Source organism: Pangasianodon hypophthalmus, chromosome 11 (genome assembly GCF_027358585.1).
Source record: "Pangasianodon hypophthalmus isolate fPanHyp1 chromosome 11, fPanHyp1.pri, whole genome shotgun sequence".
Taxonomy (NCBI): Eukaryota; Metazoa; Chordata; class Actinopteri; order Siluriformes; family Pangasiidae; genus Pangasianodon; species Pangasianodon hypophthalmus.
The window spans coordinates 1399883-1424266 of NC_069720.1; the positions used below are offsets into that span (position 1 = coordinate 1399883).

A 24384-nucleotide genomic window follows, 5' to 3' on the forward strand; every position below is an offset into this window, starting at 1 on the left:
GTCTAATTTTGCACGTCTTTGCAAGCCTCCCTCATATAAATAACGAGTGCTTGTACGAGTGTACCTTATTGACATATTAATAATTAATATTAATATGACGTTATAACCTGATTATAATAACTTATAAGGCGTACTCACTTTTTTGGCACATTATGAACAGTACTTGTGTTTATTCGTAATGGATAATTATCATAGCGATGAAATATAACACACTTTCAGATCATTTCTATAATAACGGTTATATTCCTTTAGGAATGCAGCAATATGTCACTGCTCATCATATTTACCAAGAAGTTTCTGGAAAAGGAGACGGTTTAATATCGTACTCAGGTTTTATGGCATTTAATGCTGTCAGATTTGTTTTTTAATCCAAGATCATAAGGACATACAGATACATGGGAAAGTGTAATACTGGGTTGATGTTACACTGGGATATTTTTTCACACTTTTCTGACAGATTGTGGTTATATCCCTTGTTTTTTTTGGACAGATAGGGACTCTGTGTGTGTGTGTGTGTGTGTGTGTGTGTGTGTGAGAGACAGTGGGATTATAGACTGGCGCTCCATCCCCTCTTGATCAGTTCAGGCCGGTGATAGAGAGTCCTTTCTCCAGGGAAAGTGCACTTGAAAGAGGTTTTACTGTCTCCCTTTAAATCCCGCCGCTCGACTCCGGGCCGCGTAAATCAAACACGGGTTTTGCTTTTTTGCCCCGATACATCAGAGTAGGAAGTGCGTGGAGAAAAAAAACAGAGGAAGGAGGTGGGAGTGAGTGAAGATCTGAAACACTGTACAGTTGTGCAAAGCCTCTCAAGGCCACGGCGAGTTGTAGTGTGTTTTATTATTTTTATTTTCTTTGTGAGGAGGGGGAATGCCTCGGGGTTTCGTTTGAAGTGAGAGACAAACGTAAAGAGAGATGTAACCTGAGCTACGCTAACCATTCCTGACACAGAGGGAAATAAAGAGTGAGACGTGAAGGACGGAGAGCAAAGAAAGTGTGTGAAGAGTGACTGATGGACAAGATAGCACATTGGGTTTTTATCTAACAAAACTGAAGCCTGTCTCTCTCTCTTTCTATCTGTCTCTCTTTCAGTCTTTCTCTATCTGTGTATCCCTCTCTCCCTTTCTTTCTGTCTGTCTTTATCTATCTCTTTTTCTCTCTATTACTCTTTCTTTGTGTCTCTCTCCCTCTGTGTGTCTTTCTATTACTCTCTGTCTCTCCTTCTCTCTGTCTATGTATTTCTGTCAGTCTATCTCTCTCTATTTCTCTTTCTCTCTCTCTCTCTCTATCTCTCATCCAGAGGATTGGATTACATTCCATCTGGATTTGGATTCCTGTCGTTCCAGTTTACAAAACACGCTGAGGTGCTCATCAATAATCACCAAAATTCTCTCTCCATCTCTCTGTCTCTCTGTCTCTCTCTCTCTCTCTCTCTCTCTCAAGCCTGACTGACAGCATTGCACATTAGGTTTTGCACTGGAAGAGAAAGAGGGATGAACTGGAGAGATGGGGAAAGCAGTACCTGTCTCCACTGGGTGAGAGAGATTGAAAGATTGAATGAGCAAGAGAATGAGGAGGAGAGCTTCTCCTGGCACAGCTAACACCCTTAGCTTTCATGTGTGTGTGTGTGTGTGTGTGTGTATGATGTGGGTGAAGACCTTGACCGCTGCCACTGACCAGCTTGTGTATGTCCAGCGCTCAGACCGGGTGGTCCACTAACCTTGCTCAAAGGAACAACACATACCCCCCACACACACACACACACACACACACACACACACACACACACACACACACTGGCACCCTTGTTCTTCTTCTTATCCTCTCCGTATCTCCATAACTGCTGGTCGAGTAAATACTTTAAACTCAATACTTACTTAATACACCTAATAATTACTCCAACTGATATTATTATGCTTCTCTAGTGTGTGTGTGTGTGTGTGTGTGTGTGTGATTACCACAAACAAGAACTTTGACTTGCTCAAAATGGAAGTCTAGGTGGCAGCTGTTAAATTTCAATTACAATAAATGTTTAAATGAAACTTAAACTTGAATTGTTTAAAGCTGCATCTATCAGATGGAACTACTTTTATTCAGAGAGGTGAATTTGTGGCTGTGTACAGTATTCCCAGTGGAGTTGTGTTGTGCGTTTCTGATGGTGTATGGATATGACAAAACCTACAGGACAGTGTACAGTAACCGGAACTACTTTCTACTGTTGGAAAGTTGGATAAAAGTCTATAAGAACAGTTTTGGGAAGATTTTCTCTCAGGTCTGTCGCATCTGAACGCCGACTCTGTTCCTGTGGAACGGCTGCAGGTCAAATTAGTGTTTTATAGTCATCTAATTTATCCATTTATTGCCAAAATCTAATCATCTGCCCTTAGACTTACACTATTGTGAGTTTAGAGTTTTTCTGTTCATCTCTCAGCACACACACACACACACACTACAGATACCATGGATACCATGGATCAGAGTAAAAAAGTTGGAGTGTTCCATTAAGGTGCGTACATAACATTCAGTGCTTCAGTTCTGTATGATTTGTAAAATAATATAAAAATAGGCACTTGGTGTAGAAGAAGAAAAAAGCAGTAGGTGCTTTCAGGAGTTTTTGTCACATGGCTTTGCATTTCGGAGGTATTTACGAAGCCTTAGGGTATGTTCAGCCAAAGAAAAAAAAAAAGGCAAGCAAACAACAAACACAGCTAGGTGTTATTCAGCTCGCCACACTCTTTCTCTTCCTGTCATTTTCTTCGTTAATTGGCAAGTGCTAATTATTAGCCGATATTTATGCAACAGCTCGGCTGCTAGCGCCTAATTACTGACGAGTGTTACGATGAAGGACACAGAGAAGACGAGATCTGACACCAGAGGCCTACTTTAGCGTAATTCTTAAAACACTTGGATATAAGTCACAGATACACGTCTGTGATATTGTACATGCATAAACACGCACACACACGCACACACACACACGCACACACAAGCCGAAAAGGAAACACACTGACCTGAATCTGCTGCTGAAGGAGATTGATTTTGTGCTGCTGCTGAAGAAGTTGCTGCTGCTGTCTGGCGATCTGTGGAGCACAAGCATTTCTCGATTATTGCTCTCGCAAAGCACAATCCCGAACGATCGGCTGTGACACCGTGGCATCTTTAATCCTCAAACAGTCTGATCTAATTTAGTACATTTAATTTCTTCCTTAAGGCGAGGCACTACAGGTAAAAAAAAAAAAACCTGACGTAATTAATCTTTGCCAGCTGATTGCTCATATTCTTACAGTAATGTTTGTATTGCATTGTAACATTTAAATTTGCATAGAGCTAAATCTAATTTAAAAAAATCTAGTCTTTGGATGATGTTAGAATTAAAATGTTTATTTCACTGTGAAGTAACAAAAAGCATTTGCTGGAAAATCATTCCTTTATTGTTTAAACATTTTGAGAAATTCCTCTATAATATCCTACTAATCAGAGATAGGAATGAACATTGAGAACTGAGATTTCTGGTTATGAACATAAAAAATATTTTTAGAAAATACAAATACAATTCTGTTTTCACTCAATTTAATGTAGTTTATAAGGTTTATAAAGGAAACTGATATGTATATGATACACTGATCATTAATTGATATATGTATCAGGAAACAAGCTTTTCAGGAATATACAGCCTGACATGACATCACATCACATGACTGCAGAGTGGGCGGAGCTGAAAGCCTTCATCAAAGTCAAATTACTAAGTTTCAGATAATGTGGGGGGTCCAAATGAACAAAGCAACAGTTCTTTAAAAAAACTGTTGGGTTCTTTACATTTTATCTAAATCACATGAACACCTGTCATGTTGATCAGTCAGGTGTGTGATTTCAGTTGACTATATTTCCTAGACGTGATCTCAAGCCTTGCTTAGAAGTGCAAAATACACTAATACACCACGCAACGTTTATGACTCGAGACGTAGTAGAAATAAAAGTCTTGTAGAAGCTCTGCTGAAATTCTTCCACACTTTTCTAACACTAGCACTGTAACATGAGTTGTTTATGTTGGCAGACGCCACCATTAATCAAGCAGGGAAGAAGACTTTCTGTGGTTTTTGGTTGTAATAAAATTGTAGTTAAATATCTACTGCTGGTAAATGACAGATATTTAGTATCACAAACAATTCGATACTAAACAGGTATTGTCAAGCCGTAACCTCTAAGCTTAGACCTACCACTGTGCGTAACAGTTTATCATAAGAGGAAGCGACGTGACTGGCATGTTTACGCAGCGGAGGCGTGGCTGGCTTGGCTCTGTGAGTGGGCGGGGCTTATCAGAGCACCCACAACCCCCCAAGGTATCACTTCTTTTCTCCCTCCCTCCCTCCACCCCTCTTTTCCCCCTCTGAACTCCCCATGAGCCGCCGCGCCTCGCTGAGCCTGACAGCCTAGTTTTAAGTGTCATTTAATTTTCATTTTCAAATATAATTACAAAGTGTTCACTGTAAGATATCACTCGTCTGCAAATGTGTCAGGATTAATTTGTGCCGGCTCCTTCACGAGTGTCAACAGTTAATTACTGTGTCGTGTCTGGATGGCTAAATGACATTCTAACTTCGGGCGGGTAGCCTCCTCCCTCCCTCTCTATCTCTCTCTCTATATCTCTCTCTCCATTTCTCTCTCCACTCATCTCCCATCCCTCCGCCCATAACTGCCATTTTCTTTCCCCCCTTAATGAAAAGGAAACATCCTGGTACACGCCAGCGTGACAGTAAATATAATCCCAATATACCAAAATCACAGAAGCATACAATGCGGCTCCCGATTCCCATAAACTTTAAGTACCGTCTGAATCTTCCGACACATCTATCCGAGATGAGGCCATCTATCTATCCGAAGCGCAGGCAGACGATTTGACATCGAGATATGCCTATTAATCTATGTAATGTATTGAATAGGATTTCTGTGGGCTAATTATTATGAAAAAAAATTAAAGAGTTGGGAACGGATCCTTTCCCTTGACGCTGCCTCTGTCATTAAAGCAGTTCATGAGCTGTGTTAATCTGCTGATTTCTTTAATATGCCTCATTTGCCTGATTTGTGCCTCTGATTTCATGCTGAGATTGATCTAATAGGGATGTCTTAGAGCTTCTGCTTTTTTTTTAAAATGAAAAATATACTATAAATTCTATAAATTATGAACCAGAAGTAAATTGCTTATTCTTCCTCATATGCTGAGTGAAATTTGAGGCGAAAGCCATGCACAAGGTCACATACATTCAGCATTAGGACAGAATAATATTATATTAATTTGATTTCTTCCCTTCTTTGAAATGGCAAGTAATTACATTTTTACTCTCAAATATTTCTGAATTGACTCGCCGACTGAATGAGGACGGTTCACAATAATTTAGTGCTGCGTGGCGAATAATGTTATGAAAAGATGTTAAATTTAAAAGGATGAAACTCAAGTTCAAGACTTAGAGATGAGATAAGGTCTGGCACAGGATGTACAGATCAGAGGTCAGAGATGAAAAAGAGACAGAAAAAGAGAGACAGAAAGAGAGGGAGAGAGCTCACTTGTTCTTGCTGCTGTCGAGCCAGCTCCATTTGCTGCCGCTGCTTCTCCATCTGCGAGGCCGCCAGCTTCTTCTGCTCATCGTGGGCAGCCAAGAGCTGCTCTCTCAGGCTGATCAGCTGCGTGATCATCGTCGAAAGCTGCCTCTCTTTCTCAGCCAGACTTTCTGGAGTACCTGGACACAGAAACAAGACACCAGCGGTCACTCAGACTCACACTCATGAGTAAACTCATGTACAGCATGTCCATACACACAGGTTTAAATCCATGCTAGAACTCTCATGGCAGTGTGAAACCAGAAGAGATGAGCCTGTTGTCAAATTAACTCAAGATGCTTCCAGAAGTAAAAGAATGAAGGTAGAAGGAAATTAGAGATGCAGATGCTCAGGAAGAGTATTCCAGTCTGCACGCAAGATTGATTCTGGGCTCGTTTAGACATTTAATTTCACCCTGAAAATTCCTTCCAAACCACAGGTCAAATGTTTGGGGTTTTTTTTGCAGAATTTTAGACAATAGGTACATTTATGCTACATTTTTTCTTGAACCCCTTCAGGTGAAGCTACTCGCTTATGAGTTGTAGTCATGGATCTCAATTCCTTTTTGCTCCATTCACTAAGAAGATATTCCACCTTCTCTACAGACCACAGCATGCCTTTCTCCAGAAATATGAAACTCAAAACAAGAAGTTCAACCAATCCTGTTATTTGACACCCAGCCATTGTATTCTTTAGTTAAAGCAAACCCCAGACTAGTTTATTCAAGAGGATCAGAAATAATTTCCCTGCTCCAAATCTACAGATCTCTGGCTTTGTGAAGATATTACAAAGCATCTGCTGTGTATCTTGCTTTATTATCCTCCTCAAGGAGCTTCTGAGATCAGTGTGTTTACACCGAGAGATGAACAGAGAGACACCAGATTCTGACCATCTCAGACTCTCCAGCTTTTACATTTGTTTTTACATAATCGCATTGTTCCATCTCGCTTCCTTATCACTATTTTTTTTAAATCATAAAATAATCTTGAGTGTCAAAGCTGATCATATAAATGTAAAGAACTCTTGTTCTTTGAGAAGAATTTAAAGGTAATTAGGAGCTTTGGGAGATGGGGATGGAGGTATTATAATAATTGAAGAGAATCATTAGTATTGGCCCCCTTAGTTTAAGTAGGGTTTGGACGTATGAGTCCGGATGTGCCACGTACATTTCTCGGAAAGTAAACTGAGCCAGTGGCCATATTTTTCAGTGAAATGTGGTGATAAATGATGGCTAACAATGTTTATTGGCTGATAGCATGCTTTTCAAATCCATGCTTGTGCAGGAACAATGATGTAAATGAAATGAAATGTACGACTTGAAAATAAACTCCTGTTTGAAGCACTTCAAAGAAACACTACGAAACTACAAAAAAGAAACAAACCAAGACTGGAATTTTGGTTGGTATTCTGCTAATTTTGAAGGTATGTCTATGGGGAAATAAGCAGTTTGCTGGAAGATTTTATACTGCTTGAGTGCTATAGCCCAGAGGTGAGACTAGATGTGAGGACAGGCTCATTAAAGTTCTCGCTCCTTGAAGATATCAAGCAAAAACCACAATAGCTCCTGTTAGAAAAGGGATGATGGTGTAAGATGAGTGAAGGTGGCTGATTAGTGGCAGACAATGCTAAGCAAGCGTATGTGTGTGTTTGTGTTTGTGTAGATGTGCTGCAAGGCCAATTTAATGACTGCTCTCCATTCTCATTAAGGAAGCTTCAGACACAAACACTTTTCCTGAGTTTCTCCCTAACAGGGTCACTGTCACCTCAGCATTGTCTCATTATTTCTCTCTCACACACCGACATCAAACACAGTCTCATTACTGAGCATCATTACAATCACAGAAAAAGCCAAGTCTATGTGTATTTGAGTGTGTGGGGGGGACAGCCATCTTCACCAAGTCTGTCTTTATTTGTGCGCGAGAGAGCCGAGGCAGTCCTGCTGCACCTCTATCTAATCAATGCTAAGTGATCCATTCATTGACTTACACATGGACCGTAATTGCTCGTGAGAGGCTGGACAGTAACTCACTTTCTAGTAGCGAGCTCTCGCTGTCCTCCTTGCTCTTTTTTTTCTCTTCAAGGGTGACATGCTGCTGTTTCTGCACATTTATGAAAGATACGAGGGAGACCGCGAGAAATGCTGGACGACGAGTTTTGGGGGGGGGGGGGGGGGGGGGTTGGGGGGGTGTTTGGTTACGGTATAGTACAGTACAGCTCGCTCCTTAAATTCTTTCCTGGGTGTCTTCCTGTATTTCATCGTCCACATCTGTGTTGAGTTTCTCCCCATGGTCTCCCTGGGGCCTCGCTCCAGTTCAACTATTTTAATTTGACTAAACACCTGATTTATTTTATCTCTCCGATGAGGAAGGCCATTTGTCTTAATAGGGCCTGTCAACCTCCAGCCCCCCATTCAGAGGTGCACTCTGGCAGAATTCAAGCCGGCACTGCAACGGGGAGAGAGAGAGAGAGAGAGACAGAGAGAGAAAGAGAGAGAGAGAAGCAGCAATTCTCCATTTATCCTCACTCTGAAAAAAACGAGAAAGCCCCCTAAAAAGCGTCCATTCATAGCTGCCGCGTGTGGTTTTTTCGATGGCCCTGAATCAACTTCTTATTCAGCTCGGTGCACTTGTCGTGAATGGCTTATCTGTAAAATTGATACATTCGGACACCGATTTTATTAACCTTTGGCTCGAGCCATGAAGGGCTGCATTTAGCAGCGTGCTGCTGTTTGGAAAGGCTACTGCACACCCAATACACACACATACATTCTTTGTTGGTTGTGTCCACATGTAGACAAGAAGATGTCAAAGAGCATAACCCTATACCATTCTCCATCAGGAAGCTTTTAGAGGAGGAGTCAGGATGAGAATGGAGAATTGGAACTAAACATCTGCTCACGTCACAGAGTTCCTGCTCAATTCCTGCCCAAGATGGCTCTCAGGCTTTATTTGTAAACACATCTCTATTTTGACTTTCTGTTCACACTAAAATGACTATTTTTAACCAGACTATCCACAGCAATCATTTAAAATGGTGATAATGTAAAAACACTGATGTTTACAATCCAGTGCTTGACCCCCTGATTTCTCACATGCTCTCTCGTACACATCCAACATGGAAGGCATGCTAATCTGAATGTCCTTGTGTGTGCTATCTTTTCAATCTCTATACAAAACTGTGTGCATACCTGCATGCACATGAATAATAGATCCAGGTAGCAACTTCTTAGCACATTACGCCACTCCTTGCTTCACTTCATTGGCTCCTAGTTCACTTTAGAGTTCAGTTGCAAGTGCTCTTATTTGTTTGTGAAGTTCTTAATGCTCTGGCTTCTCTTTATATTGTTGAGTTACTATCACCTTGAGGTCTTCCTCACAAAATCTGTTGGCTGTAAAAATGAAGGGTGAACGGGGATTTGCCTTTACACCCTTAGATTCTGAAACAGCTTCCTGACTGCTATTAGACCCCTCCATTTGGAAAGAGATCTCGTCTTTAACTCTACCTGTACATGTTGCCATTTATTCAGGGACAATAGGTGATAGTCTGGCACTTCTGCTGCAATTTATTATTCTGTGTTGCTATATGTTTAACTGGCTGTTTTATGTTTAATATTTCATTTTATTTCATGTACCCTTTTTATTTAATGTATAGCACTTTGCAAGTTGTTTTAAATCTGTCTTAATAATAAATAAATCTTACTTCCTAATTCAGGTAGCATGTGCACTTGCGCAATGATCGAGTCAGTATACTTCCTGTCTTCACTGCTTTTCAGTTTAGAATTAAATTCTCGAGCTCTGAACAAGTATTGGTTGCTTAACTGATGTTGACTGATGTGAGGCCTGTGCATGTTTCTGTACACATGCATGACTATGACCACACGTGTGTTACAGGTGTTCACTGTTTAAAGGACATGTCAGGAAATACAGAAACAAAAGAGAGAGAGAGAGAGATGCACTTGAAAGGGTTCAGCGCAGGGGCCGTGAGTTGGGGAATGCTGCTTTGCCTAAACACTAGAAGCATACCAACAGAGCTCACATTGTTTCTCAGTCTCTTCTCAATTGTACAGGACTGAGGCCATCCCCCTCCTCTTCCCTCTGCTCCTACACCACCATAATAGCAACTGTCCGCCTTTCTACTGTCTCCCCATTCTGCTCTCATCTTGTCCTCCTTTCTCAAACTTCTAAAAGGCCTGGTTTGGGGAACGTATTCCTGAAAGCTCGAGAGTTATATCCAAGTAACTATTTCGTCAAGATGGTGTTTGGAAGGCAATTGGAATGGAAAGAAACAGAAAAAACATCCATACAGCAAATTCCCATATACTGGCTAAACTACACTGTTTACGTGTCTACCTTTTAATAATTAAGCATATGGCCCACCATATGTTTTTGTTCGCTGTGTCCGAGTCCTTTTCTTCCTGCTCCAGATTATGGATCACTTTTAAAATGCCAGCACATGTTTTATTGGACAGGGCAGCATGCGGAGGACAGAGACTGCATCTGCTGACAAAGAGGCCAGCCATGCGTATTGCGCAGCTCTTTAACAGCAGTGGGTCTAGACTCTCTTGTAAAGGTGTCTCCTCTCATCATCTTTCCTGGAAGGAGACAGTCTGGTCAGGAAGCCTCCTTGCTTTTAAAGACGGCGTGTTTCTAGAACTCGAGTAATACTTTGTGACAGGTTAAAGGGGCAGCTGAGTAAAAACATACCAATGCCCATGAGGGCTGAGAATTACAGAGCAAGAAGCTCAGAGAGATACATGAGCTGGATGTATGGATAAGTTAAAGTCCTGTGAGAATGTCGGGGGCACAGATACCTATTCAAGGATCCCACCCTTACTTTTCACCAACCCCAGACCAGAAGACATGTCTACACGATGAATGACAGACAGAGAACCAAAGCAACAGAGACTCCAGTGAACAACTGAACAAGGGGGGGTCCAGCAAAAAGAGGACCTAAAGGATAAAAGACACTTTGTATGGGTGCGATTTGTTCTGTCCAACAGCTATTCTCTCAACTCGAGCCTCCCCCTCTCTTTTCCTTTTCTAATCAAGCGGGCCCTAATTTGAGTTCCAAGTCCTGCAGCAGGGAAAGAGAAGGCAGCTTGTAACGTTGAACGGTCCCAAGTGAATGACAAAGATAAAAGCTTCGAGCACACACACAAGAAAAGAAAGAACGAAGAGGAAAAAAGGGATGTAAAAAAGAATCACAAGGCTCCCTATTCTCTTCCCAGTCTTTGGTTAGGACAGCTGAGCCATTATGACTAAATGTGAATGACTTTTTTTTTTCCTCCCCAAAACGTCCCAGCACTGGAATTTCTTTGTCTCTCTGTCAGTCAGCCATTGTGGATGCTCCCCATATGCTGCGAGTCCATCCTAAGTAAATTAGGAGGCCTGTAAAAAGCAGCGATTGTGCCGAGGCCGAGTCCGGACGTACACTGCACATAGCTGACATGCCTGACGTGGCTGGAGGCTCAGCACTCGTGTTCTTCCACATGAGAAACTCGAAGCAAAATACACCGAGCGGTGTGTATTTTAAGTTCACGTTCACCAGCTTGTTTTGTTACCAAGAAATCACAAAGCATAAACTCCTCTGTCCTGAAGATGTCCGAAAATATAAAGTTACAGCTTTACCTCTGACTGTTATAAAGCGCTGACACTGGAGACTCCTTCAATAACTGTTAAATCTTACAGAAAACTTCACCATATCCACAAGTGCACACTTTTTTAATCTGTTTATGTGGAGCGTCCGCTGTGCAAGTCAAGGTGAATGAGCTTAAAGGCTGATTTAAAGCATACATATCGAATGACTCTCTGTCATTACTTACTGTTATCGTCTTCACTGCATTTTCAAACTTCTTTTTAATGCTTATCCGATACCGTTTGCAATATATGAAATGTAGGGAATATTACAACAGAATCTAAACAATCATAAAATTTGCCCAGAATAAAAAAATAGGACCTCCAGAAGATACACACACTCTCATGCTGTTTTGAGTGATACGGCCCTAAAAGTGCTTTCCTTTCCCCTTGAACTGAAACAATACGAGCGACAGCTGTTTTACCTGGCTGGCAGCCCCTACGCGATGATATAAAACCTTGCTAATCCTGCCAATAAAACTTCATTAACAAGCTTGAGCATGGACGTGCTACCACATGTCAGCATATGGCCCGTGCAAGCCATCAATTCAGAAAAAAAAAAACATTTCAGAGCTACGCTTAAATGCAGCATGAAAGGTAACAGCCTTGCCGGAGCTTGACAGAGGGCGAAAGTCTTGTTGAACTAGCGACAAAGAAGACAGTGTAGCCTTAAGCACTTAAGCGCAATTAACTCTGCTTGCCAATGCAAATAAGGCTCTCTGCTAGCTAGCATGATTTGGGTAAATGTGTGAATGTCCTTGTTTATTATGCATTTGTGAGCTGAGGACATGGGAGGGGTTAGCACGAGGTATGTGTGGAATGATCCCACATGTGTTCAGTTCTCCAAAATTTGACTAATTAGCTCTTAAAGCGAGGTGCCCTTCATGTAGCATTTTTATTTCCTGCTGATAATTAAGCTAGCGCTAGAATCCAATACAAAGGCTTCACTGACTTAGCACTTATCCTGAACTAAGCTGATGAGACAAATCCATACTCAATGTCATGTTTTGGTGCTCGGACTTGGCCAGTGCAGAGAGGCCTTGAGCGTGAGCGTGTGGGCCACTTTTAAAAAATTGCTAATTCAGCTCTTACGGCGATGCCTTGACATCTTCCTGCTTTTATCACAGAGCTAGTCCCAAACCTGGCCCCAATTCAAGGCCTTGCTAAATAAAAAAACCTCGACACTGACTGGAAGAATCGCTCATGTGATTTGATCTGATTGCCTCTGCTGATAGTTAAGTACTTCAGTCACAAAGGATTTGTGTTAAGACTAGACGGCTTGCGTCTAAGGTTTCACGGCAATGTAGGAGTTGAAGAAGGAGGACATTTGTGACCTTGGTGTTTGTAATCAGGGGATCTGAGTGTGTGGATGGGATCAGTTTTTTTCCCCTCGGGTCTCTGTCTTAAGCAAATAACACTGTTATAGTAAAATAATGAGCGACAGGGTGGTTTGATAAAGCGGGGTTACTGTTATTATTATTATTATTATTATTATTATTATAGAATAACATGACATTTTTCTCCATTTATAGCTACATTTGTGGAATATCTGTGAAACAAGTTCTCACTTACGTTACAGCATAAATAATATAAACAATCATTCCCTCACTTCTTTTCTCTCTCTTGAAGTTAATAAGACACACAAGAACCACAAAGCTTAAACTCCTCTGTCCTGAAGACGTCAGAAAACTTAAAGTCACAGCTTTACCTCTGACTGTTACAAAGCGCTGACACTGGAGACTCCTTCCATAAATGTTACATAACAAACATCTCCTTACAGAAAATGTCACCTTATCAATGCTTACTCACGTTTTTAATCTGTTTATTATTAGTCTAGTGTTCTGCCTTACAAATCCCTGTGAATGAGCTGTTACTATAGAAACGATAACATATTAAACGAGGACATTAATATAAACCTGGGATTCACAGATAGATTCTGGACAATCAGAATACAGAATCTGACATCGCTGTGGTATAAATATGTAAATATAAGCTACTTTTAGGCTCAAACAACGGTGTCCTAAACACCGGGTTAAAAGAGAACATTACACAAAGATGCACTTCTAATGTGTGAATTATTAAGTGATAGAGTTTCACCGCCTCGGAGAAATAAGAGCGCAGGCCAGACACTGTGCACGGAAGCTTTTTGGATGTGCTTAATAAATGAAAATATTTGCCCAGTAAGAACGCTTAAGCATGTGTCTGGCAGTCCGATGTCCGTGGGGGTGATTTTCCTTTGGCCAGAGCAGTCTGAGTGTGTGTGTGTGTGTGTGTGTGTGTGTTTCCTCTCCTGTTTGCGAGGGTTTTCAGTAACACCGTGTCAGAGAAGCAGGCAAGGCAGAAAACAAGGTGCGCCTTTCTGCCACCCCAACACCACAAGCTAAATCCCTCAATTCATTAGGAGAGCAACGGAGCACGGCTAGGCCGGCATTCATCTCGCAAATGTGGCCCAAAGAATAATAATTTACTGTAGCTCATATTTCACTTGGGTACATAAGGCCAAACAGTTTGCCTATTGAGAAAATGCAAAGCGTGGCACTTCTGAATCGGGCGAATGGAAGAATATTTTACAGTGGGTGATGGGTGGAGGTGATTTTTCCCCCTCCTCTCTCTCCCTCTCTGTTATTTCTCTATCAGGAACAATGCCTGAGTAACGACGGATGTTTCTTCACCTGACACTTCGCCCAATAAAACAGACTAAGCACATTACTGACTTATTATTCTTATTTTACTTTTGTGTACTCCTGAGAAATCCCATCAGCTTAGATCGTGTTAGCTACCTAGCTAGCATTAGCTACCATTCTGAACAGCAGTGGAGTGAGAGCTGTGAAAACGGCAATTTTTCAACACTTAGATTTCAGAAACAAATTCTCAAAAACATAAATATATCTCATAAATCTCATAAATATTGTTCTAAATGTGAGAATGGCTTAGGTTAAAGTCATAAGAATAATTTAAGAATTATTTGTTGTAGAGATTTAGGTGAAATTGTGTCTTGATTTTCAGGCGAGAAAAAAAAAACATGATTGCGAATTGAATCTTAGCTTTGCAGTTTAGCAGTGTAAAAGATTTTTTTGCTATTTTGTTTGGATTATAAACAAGCACTTCACCAAAAGCTGAAATTTACACTTTATGTGCATAAAAAAGGACTAAACGAGTAGTCCACTTCATCTCCCCTTGTAATTTTAACTCCGTAAATTTATTTTATTTATACTTTACATTTTTTTTACAGCAAACTTGAGTGATAGAAAGGCACTATGTAAATGGAACACATTATTATTATTATTGTTATTGTTATTATTATTATTATAGACAAAAGTTTTGTATTTGTATTTATCCAATATTACATTTTGAAGTTAAGTTAGTTGTACTATAAACAGCAGGCCCATAGAATGTAAACAAATCTTTTTGACCAATCAGACGTTGTGTTTTTCAGTCCCTACACCAATCAGAATCCTGCTCATTCAGCAACATGTTTGTGTTCACATTTTTAAACCTGTTTTTAAATTTCTGTTCTCAATACTAGCAACAGGCTGTCAAGAACGTTTAACATGATTAATGAAGAAACAAATGCTACGTTTTAAAAGTGAAACTAATCCATCAAAGCCAGCAGCTCTTCTCTCCGTCCTGACACGCTGAACTCGGGTGTATGGAGTGTGTATTTGTAGCTGGTGATCCGTGCGCTCGGTTCTCTCTGGGCTGCGCTGTGGCTTGGCCTCGCTCCAGACAGCTTGCCTCTCCTGCTCTGTGGTTTTGTTCAGCAGATCTCGACTCCGCTCCTCACCGTTCCTCCTGACTGACAGCTAAGCTCAGGATGAAAACAAACACATTGCTCAAGAAAAAAAAAAGCCATCCACAATCGCTTCAAGTGCCAGACCTGGCCCCGTGCTCCGACCCTCTGAAATGCTTTAGAAGAAGCACAAGTGGAGGCTCAGTGTCTGGTGTCTGATGTCTGGAGATTCCTCCCTGCTCTAAGGAACATCTTTATCTTCAGCTAGATTTAGCTGTTCTTTTAGAATTCTGGCTTGTGATTGGTTAGAAGGTGCTGATTCATTTTCTATATACAGAAGCAAATCACAGATTTATTTATATACATTAATGTGCTTTCTATAGTAACAGCTCATTCACAGGGACATGTACTGCAGATGCGCCACAGAAAATAATTAAAAAATCAATGTGTTGATATTTTGTGAGGAAACGTTCATTTAACATTTATGGAAGGAGTCTCCAGTGTCAGTGCACCTTTTTTCAGAGGTAAAGCTGTAAATGTAACTTTTCCAACATCTTCAGGACAGAGGAGTTTATGCTTCTTTGCGGTTTCTCGGTAACAAGCTGCGTTTTCTTTTATCTTCTTAACTTTGAGAGAGAAAAAAAGGGGGGCTGGTGAGGGAATGACGGTTTATAGCTGCTATAATGCACTCTAAGTGAGAACAGGAACTAACTTAAGCTAATGTTACATGTAACTATAAACAGCACAACTTCGTCACACCGCCTCGTTATTTATAGAGTGTTTATTCTTCACTTATTATTCCATCTGGATAGAGAACAGGATGCTTTGCAATGACTACAGCTGAAAAGATTGGAAACACATGAGACGAATCAGCTCTGTAAACAAAAATCTGATGCTCAAGTGATCATGAATGTTAGCACACCTAGCGTGTCAGTGCTAGTTTTCTGTTGATCAAATTATAGTACCAGAGATCAGCTAAACTTGCAGTTAGATTGAACTTCATACGGCATGTGACGAGACGGAAGTCCAGAAAAATGTCCTGGTGTGATCATTTTGTTGAGATAGACAGAGCAAGTCCAGACACATCTTGAGCAAATCCAGCTTATCACTCCAGCGAATACTCAACAGGTTCATCGGGCACCAAAAAATGTGAATATATATATATATATATATAGATGGTGCCAGACAGTAGTAGGAGTGGTGATGGATTGAATTCATTATTTAACCGTTTAAGGAGTTTCAAGTGTTGCAAAAGAAAAGTGTTTGGCCTACTTTTGTGTGTGTGTGTGGGTGTGTGTGTGTGTGTGTGTGTGTGTGGGGCACTGGGAGGGGCATACAAACTCTCCCCTGTCAATCACAGTGACACTAGCCAATCGTGGGTGTCTGTGAGCTCATGTATGCGGAAGAGGGCGGATAGTGCTTTCCTCTGAGTGTGTTACACTGCCCTGTGATGCAGCATGAGCAGTTAGCTAGTGGGGGAATTAGCAAGTGACCAAACTGAGGGGAAAAAAAACCCTTCATTACATTTACAATGAAAATGATTAAATGCTAGTAATATAGGTAAAATGACATTTTATCTGATAAAACCTTTCTTTTTTCCTTGAGCTCAGACTGTAGGTAGCAAGTAGCTTTCAAAAAAGAAAAAATAGGATAAATGCAAGATCCTGATTGGTTAATCTTGTTTATAGGGTGCTTATGTGGAGGCATTGTAACTTCTTTGACCTTATAGCATTATAGCGCAATTCTTGCACAAAAATTCCAAAAAATATTTGGAATTGTACCCAATTATCAAATATACTATACTTGCTATATTATATACTGTATGTATATATTGTATATGTGTGTATATATGTATATATCGTGTATATGTGTATATATATATATATATTTCTTCTACAAATGCAGGAGTTGCTTTTCGCAAAGGCATAAAAGAACGTCAAGTACGTTTTTTTTCCCTTCAGACATTTATACGTCACTTTTTTTAATCTGAGAAATATCAAAAGCAAACTTTTATTTCAGTAACTGCGGGACAATAGAGACGAACAATGAGCCGAACGCAGAACGTCTCCATCGGCAGCGGTCTGAATGGCGTGCAGTCGGGAGGAGAAATAGCAAGGCCAGGCAGGCAGCCGTGGCTTTTCATCCTCGTGTCATCCTTTATCTGGCCCTCGTCCCTATTCATGTGAACTTACAGGCATGCGTGGCCTCCGTATTGATTTTTTAACTCGACAATTAACGTGGTATCTGATTTATCATTGCACTTTAGATCTTAATCAAATGCTCTGTGTGTGTGTGTGTGTGTGTGTGTGTGTGTGTGTGTGCGGTCTATGTCCGTGAGTGTATTTTTTTCTCTTCTTTCTCAGCTTGGTGCCTTTGTTTGTGTTTTAATTAAGCAGACCTTGTGTGTCTCCCCAACCCTGAGCTTCCCTTTTTAATTGCCCGCACTTACATCGGGTCGACTTCAAACGCACCAGAGAGACATTTTGTAACGGGGGAGCACAAAGCAGCCCTTTGAAATGTCTACAGTCATATGAAATGGCACGCTAATTAGAAACCTTAGGCTGCCGGTGTGATATGAAAAGTAGCTCTGTCTGTTTTTTTCCTTTCTTTTCTTTTTTTTCTTCTTCCCTCCGTGTGTGTCAGCTCGGAGTGGACGCTTCAGAGGCGTTTTTCTTTCTTTTTATTTTTTTTCCGACGCCTTCTACCTGCCTCTACCTTCGAAAGTGTGACCTCACACCTCCCCCTTCCACCCTTTCCATCCTTTCTTTGCCGTTTATCAAACACAAAAATGCCCTGTAATTTAAAAATATCTGCTTTCAAAAGGGCTAAATCATCCCCCTGCTCACCCTCCCGCCATTTTCCCCGCTGCACTTTGATCTACGGTGGCGCACACGGTGGGGAAAGAAGGTACAATGAATTTTCCGTGACATGATTTACACGTTGGGGATTCATTAAGGTTATTGCCGATGAATACACTTATTAGCATGACTTTTCCTTCCTTTCTTCCTTTCTTTTTCCTTATTTTTTTAATAAACAGAGTAGATTTAATCTAATCCAAACTCATTAACACCAAGGACTAATGTTATTTATAACTGTAAATAGTGCAGGAGTAAAAGCACAATGGCCAACATTAGCAATTCTCTGATAGAAGTAAGTAAGTAAGTAAGTAAGTAAGTAAATAAATAAATAAATAAGGTTATAGGAACATTGACGAATCCGAGATGGGAAATATGTGACAAAGAGAGCCTGAGGGTGTGTGTATAAAATAAAATACAAAAACAGGGTGTTGGTGAGACTAAAGGGAAAGAAAGAGGAGGAGAGCGAAATGGAGAGATAGCGATTAAGGAGGGAGGAGAGCGGAGAAAGCCGAACGCTGCCGTGTTATCAGAGAGCTGGTACTGTGCCTGCTGCTGCTACATAAACACACGCCTGTAACAGTCCGTGCTAAGACCTGCAGCCAGGAGAAAAAAAATCAGAAGACGAGAGAACAGAAGCTCATCTTCAGTGAGAAGAAGCTGTGATATACAGAACTGTGATATATATAGTGTATATTCTTATATATATAGTGTATATACACACACACACAGCTGATGAAAAAACCAAACAAACAAATAAAGCTATCCCTTTTACTCTATTACAAGTCCAAGTGTGATTGTTTTTTTTTTTTTTAACCAATTCTTTACCGTGCACTTATAAAGATGCCCCCGTTATAAAGGTCTTTAGAACAATTTTTGGTTCCCTAAAGAGCCATTTTTGGCCCACAATAATCTACTCTCATGTGTGGAACCAACAAACATACTTTAAGATCCATCAATCAAAAGGTTCTTAAGGAAACCAATAAATGATTCATCTACTGAATCACTCTTATGGATGCTACACATACACAGTGTTTCGAGTGTGTGAATGGAACCATGGTGTGTTCTCTCACTTGGTGTGTGGTTCTTTAGGAAGGTGAGGACACTCGGGTCCGAGAACGTCTGAGAGAAGCAGTCTCGCTCCGGTTCTGAGTGGAGAAAACTCTAGTGAGAAAGCGATTCGACTCTGAATCGACTCACTGCAAGAAGTGAATCAAACATGCCATGTGTTTTAGGTTGCAGCTTTTTTTTTTTTTTTTTTTTAAGATATTTGTGAGTCGCTAAACTGAACCAAAGGACAGAGCTGCAGTGCTGCAGAAATGCCATGTGTCCTGGAGATTTGGAGAAAATAAATCATACACAAAAGTTATTAAACTAGTTATTTATATAAGTATCTGTGTTCTCAGTGCTCGGGTGCGCAGTCTTTCTGATTTCTACACACACTTAATTGGCAAATGTATGTTTAACTTTTTTCTGTCATTTCTGAATGAATGAGTTTTTTGAGGACGTTTTCAGGTCTACACATCTCAGACAACTTTTTTTTTTTTCACTGTCTGATTTGTTCAAAAAGTGATGTGCCGTTTGAAACCAAACCAAATCAAACAGTAAACGAATCAAAAGAATCAGACTCCACAAACAGACTCATAGGTGTGAAATCGCTCTAAGAGTGTAGGCCAAGCACTGATTAGATCCCTAAGGGGAAAAATGTCTGGATTTGCTGGATTTCTGATCACTTTTGATAAAAAAACTCTCCATTTTGAAGCAAAGCAAACTCACCTTGTATTTCTCCCAAAAGCTCGCTCGTGTTCAGTCTCTCCATTTTCTCTTTCCAGTCTTTAGAAAGCAGTTTTTCCATGCAGGAGGTTTCTGAAAAAGAGGACAGAGGAAAATGTTAGTCATTTAAATTGAATTATAATCATTACAATAATTAGCAGAGACTCTTTTCCGAATAGAATTCATCCACAAACAGAGATACAGTGAAAGATGTGATGAAATTAATTTAAAAAATATATAGATTGTGGTTTTTTCAGTGAATGCACCTGTAACCTTTTTATATCAAAAACAACTTTTAATTTTCAAAAGATTTAATAATTAAAGTGTCGAATTTATCATTTCACTCACGTAACAGGTCACAAGACCTAGAATTAAATTCCACTTTTATTTTATTTTATTTTATTTTTTTAATTTTTTAATTAAAAATTTTCTTCTGTTATTGTTATATATGTTTTCCCCTCCTTCCTTTCTTTCCCTTCCTTTTTGTTTTGTTGTTTTTCTCTGTCTTAGGAGTGACATTAAAAGCCCCCAAAATATAAGTTTATATAGAAAGAAAGGATGCAGTAAAGACTTTTTTATTTTTCAAAAAAAAGAAAATTAGTGGATCACGAGAAGAAAAACTCAGCAATAAACAATTAAAGGAATCAAACCTACTGAAACTAAACTAAAAAAAAAAAAAGGCTATGGAATAAAGTGTCCGTAACGAAGCGGCGTGTCGGAGCGAGAACACAGAACGCTTGTAAAGGTCAAACTGCCTGCAGTGGAACTTCCTGTAGAATAAACACAGCGGCGCCGCTAATTGAATTAAACGTCCTCACATTATATTCACTGTAATGGTCTAATACGAGCGTCACTGAGGTCACATCCATCCTCAGCACCAAGGTGAATCCGTCTTTCCCTCGAATGTGAACATGAACGCGGTAAAAATGCAGCGGTGCATCAAGACGCGTCGATGTGGAGCTGGACTTCCATCATCTGCATCGCTATCTGAATAATAAAATATCTTCTCTTTTTTTTGGGATAAATACATTTTCCTACAATTTCTTTTTCCTAGAATCATATGATTTTTTTTTCTCTACTTGCATTTTAAATTTTTTAAAAATTATTTTTACATTTTAAATTTTTATTTTTAATATATATTATTAATAATATATATTTTTGATAGGCTGATGTGCTTAATATTTTTTCTGTTTTCTGTCCTTTTAATAGTAATAATAGTTTACTATTATTACAATTTTTTTTTTTTTGGACAAAATTAAATTTTCTAGAATTTTTCTGTCTGTTGTTTTTTTGTTTCCTCCTTTTTTGTTTTGATTGATGTTCAGCTACAAATGATCATAATATTTATTTATTTTATTTTACTTTTTTTAACAAAGCTATTCGAGCTATTCTCAATCTGGAAAATAAATCTAACTAATCCCAGATCCTCAGTCTGAATCAAGCGAGAAGTGCGCAGGCTTACAGCGAGAAGTATGCTAGCCCTTAGCGGCCTCAGTTAGCACCTAGCTCTAGTAGTTCGAGAGAGAGAATATCACACGATGCTCCTCACACTCGAGTTCGGAAAAACAGTAGCAACATCTCCCCACTGAAAAAATAAACATGTCCAAAAGCTATCAGGAATGCTGCATCGCTACATCAAGCTCAGCTCGTGATTTCACCCCTACATGAGCTCGAGATGAAACTTCATGTGCTTCGGTTTGTTTTTAATTCTGAAATGAAACCTTAGAGAAACAGCTGCATGGTGCCGGAGTTCAGCTTTAGATATCAACTCTCGCTTAAAACATCAGTCATGTTGAAAGAAACGCTAACGCTAAATTAACGCTGATGTTGGGTTTAGACAGACGTGTTATTGGTGTAACAGAAATCTTACATGTTTTTGGAGAGTTGTACAGTATCAGTGTTCATGAATTGTTTTTCTAGCTCACTGTTTGACATTTTCTGGCAAGAAAAAAAAAAAAGAAATGTAAACTCTATGTGAAAAAAACCCCGAATGGTACATGTGAGTCATTTTAGAAAGAAAGAGTGGTTGAGTTCAGCTTGTCATTTTTGCTACTTTGCTATATTTTCCTCCCTGTCAGGTTGTTTTTTTATTCTCTTTATATTTTTCTTTTTTTTTAATGTTTTAAAATTTAGTTGACGTGCAAATGTGCAAACGCATGAGATTTTTTTCTTGTGAAATACTTTCCTCTCCTTTTTAAATTTTTTTTTTTATTAACTGATTTATTTACTTTTCTCCTTCTTTACTCACTTATATCTTATGAGTGGCTTTAATAGTCAAAAAACTTTATATAATTCTAACAAAGTGTTTATTTTCCTCCAAAGAAGCATGGTGGTGGTGGCAGCAGGTTAAAATAATAAAAAAAAAAAGAATAAAGAATAGTAAATAAATAAGGAGTAGTTCCATTTTGTTCATTATTATTATTATTATTATTATTATTATTATTATTATTTTATGTTCTATGTTTTATCTATTTATTTAGTCTCATGTGGGTTATTTTCAGAATTTGTAGCTCCTGAGAGAAACGCTTTGGAATAAGTGTGCTGAGAATGTAATATCAGACGAAACCTGTTTTAGGGTTAGCAGAACATTTTCTAAACGTTGTAGTACTAGGAACTCTTGGTTCTAAGAACATTTAGTCCTGCAAGTTTTCTGGATTGTACTGAGAAAGTTTTTGCATAACATTGGTAAACATTTTGACAACATTCCCGCAACATTCCTTTAGCCATAAGAACGTTAACACTAACGTTTCCATAATGTTTTTTTTTTTTTTTTTTTTTTTTTTTGCCTTCACAGGGAAGTATTAGATGTTGTTAGAGGCTAATAATGAAAACAGAAAGGGAAGGAAAAGGGACGGAAATGTTTATCAAAATAGAGCAGAAAAATAAGGACAAAGACGTTACATTACATTCACACTTTCACACACACACACACAGAGGATGGAGTCTGGGTTTAATGAGTGATGTGGATTTCTTGCGAGCTCTGGATTTGACTCGGGGCTGGTGATAAGGCCGATCACGCATGCAGGCACTCCAGAGAGACATTAAAGGAGAAGTGGAGGGGGCACGAACAGGGCAGGACGGCAATGATGAAAACAATTAACATTTGTCCGGCAGACAATGAATCAGGACGAGGAATGGCTGGAATCTGCAAAGCTGCTGTCCGGGGATGCTGATAAAGAACACGCTGCTCACCAGGCAGAGCCTCGGAGCCTGGGTCAGGCTGTTCCCATCACACACACACACACACACACACACACACACACACACAAGCACCCAAAAATTCCCATACACCACACTGGGCCTCGTCCCATTTAACATACACACTCACGCAACACAGTTAATAAAAGGATCATTATATGTATATATATGTACAGTATATACGTTTATATGCAAATGAGGCTTCATCTAATTAAACATGCACTCCAATTACACATAAATAATTTGCATATTGAATAAAACTGAACATCTAATCTACTCCATAGTTGATTATTTTCCTACAACAGCACATCTCAAAGTGTTTTATTCCTCTTACACCACAGCAATTCCCCAACAATTGCATTTTTTTACTAAATTAATAACAACACGTCATACTTTTTTTTTATCCGTTTATAGTTACATTTAATGTTCCGCAAAACAAGTTAGTTCCTGTTCTCACTTAACAGTCGTTCCCGTGTTCCATTCATCAGCAGGTCTTTTTTCTCTCTTTTGAAGTTAATAAAACAAAAAAATGCAGCTTGTTACGCAGGTTACCGAGAAACCACAAAGAAGCTTAAACTCTTCTGTCCTGAAAATGTCGGAAAACATATACCTCTGACGGTTACTAAGCGCTGACACTGGAGACTCCTTCCATAAGTGTAATATAAACATCTCCTTACAGATCAACGATTACACATGCACGAGTCCCTGTGAATGAGCTGTTACTATAGAAACGATAAGCGCATTAATGTATATAAACCTGTGATCTGCGGCTGCACAACTATCAGAGCTGCTGTTAGAGAAAATTAATCCACACCTTCTGACCAATCACAATCCAGAATTCAGGATTCAGCAGCGCTGTGGGAGAGACTGAAATAAACACCATCATCTGTAGCATCATGTTGCCTGCAAATGACATCATGATGAAAAGAAGAAGAAGAAGAAGAGGACAGAGAGCTCTAGGCGACGATCGAGCGCACAATGCCTCATTTGTGCCGAACAAAAAGTTCACGATTCAGGTCTTTGGAATCTCCGTTACTGAGTCTGACGCTTTGTGTTTGTGGGTATTGTAGTATCAGAGAACATTCCAGCTCAACAGATCATCATGCTCATACGCAACGTTTCTCCAACCGATCCTCTGTTCAGCTAATACACAAATACCACAAACTCCACAAATGATGTGTAGGTCAGACGTTGGACGTGTAAACATCAGTTAAACTCCCTTTCTGCACCTTCACGGAAGTCAAAACCAGCCTTGTATCAGTTTATCACGCTCTCTGTTTTTGGGTCACTCTAACATCGCTTCGTCTTTATTGACTTTCTTGCTGCAGTTTGTTTCTTCGACCTCGTGGCAGTTTACGGCTGAATTTGTGTGTGTCCTGGCAGGAGGATCACACACTCAGAGGGGGTCTGTTGTGACTCTGTTTCTCCTCCAGAAGGGCGAAAGAGCTTCCTCTGTCAAATTCAACCCCCATCAACACACTCGACACTCCCGTCAGATTAAAAAACACACACAAACACACACACACACAACAAACAGAACCACAAATTCTTTCCTTGCAGATGAAAAGAGGCAAAAACAGAAACTTCCTTTTACGGCACAGGG

The 24384-nt window shown here is 39.7% G+C and overlaps 1 protein-coding gene across 18 annotated transcripts in view; it reads right to left on the reverse strand.

Moving 5' to 3' along the window:
• Nucleotides 1-24384, reverse strand: part of sox6 (SRY-box transcription factor 6) — a 178339-nt gene that overhangs the window by 63456 nt on the left and 90499 nt on the right. For 14 of the 18 annotated variants that reach the window (XM_053238096.1, XM_034308752.2, XM_034308749.2 and 11 more), the window contains 4 exons: nt 19587-19676; nt 18884-18958; nt 5560-5732; nt 3009-3077 (listed from right to left, as the gene is read on the reverse strand). In XM_053238096.1, the coding sequence (XP_053094071.1) occupies nt 3009-3077; nt 5560-5732; nt 18884-18958; nt 19587-19676 (407 nt within the window). The remainder of the gene's footprint in view (nt 1-3008; nt 3078-5559; nt 5733-18883; nt 18959-19586; nt 19677-24384) is intronic. The other 4 variants (XM_034308754.2, XM_034308755.2, XM_026930696.3 and 1 more) reach the window with 1 other exon arrangement.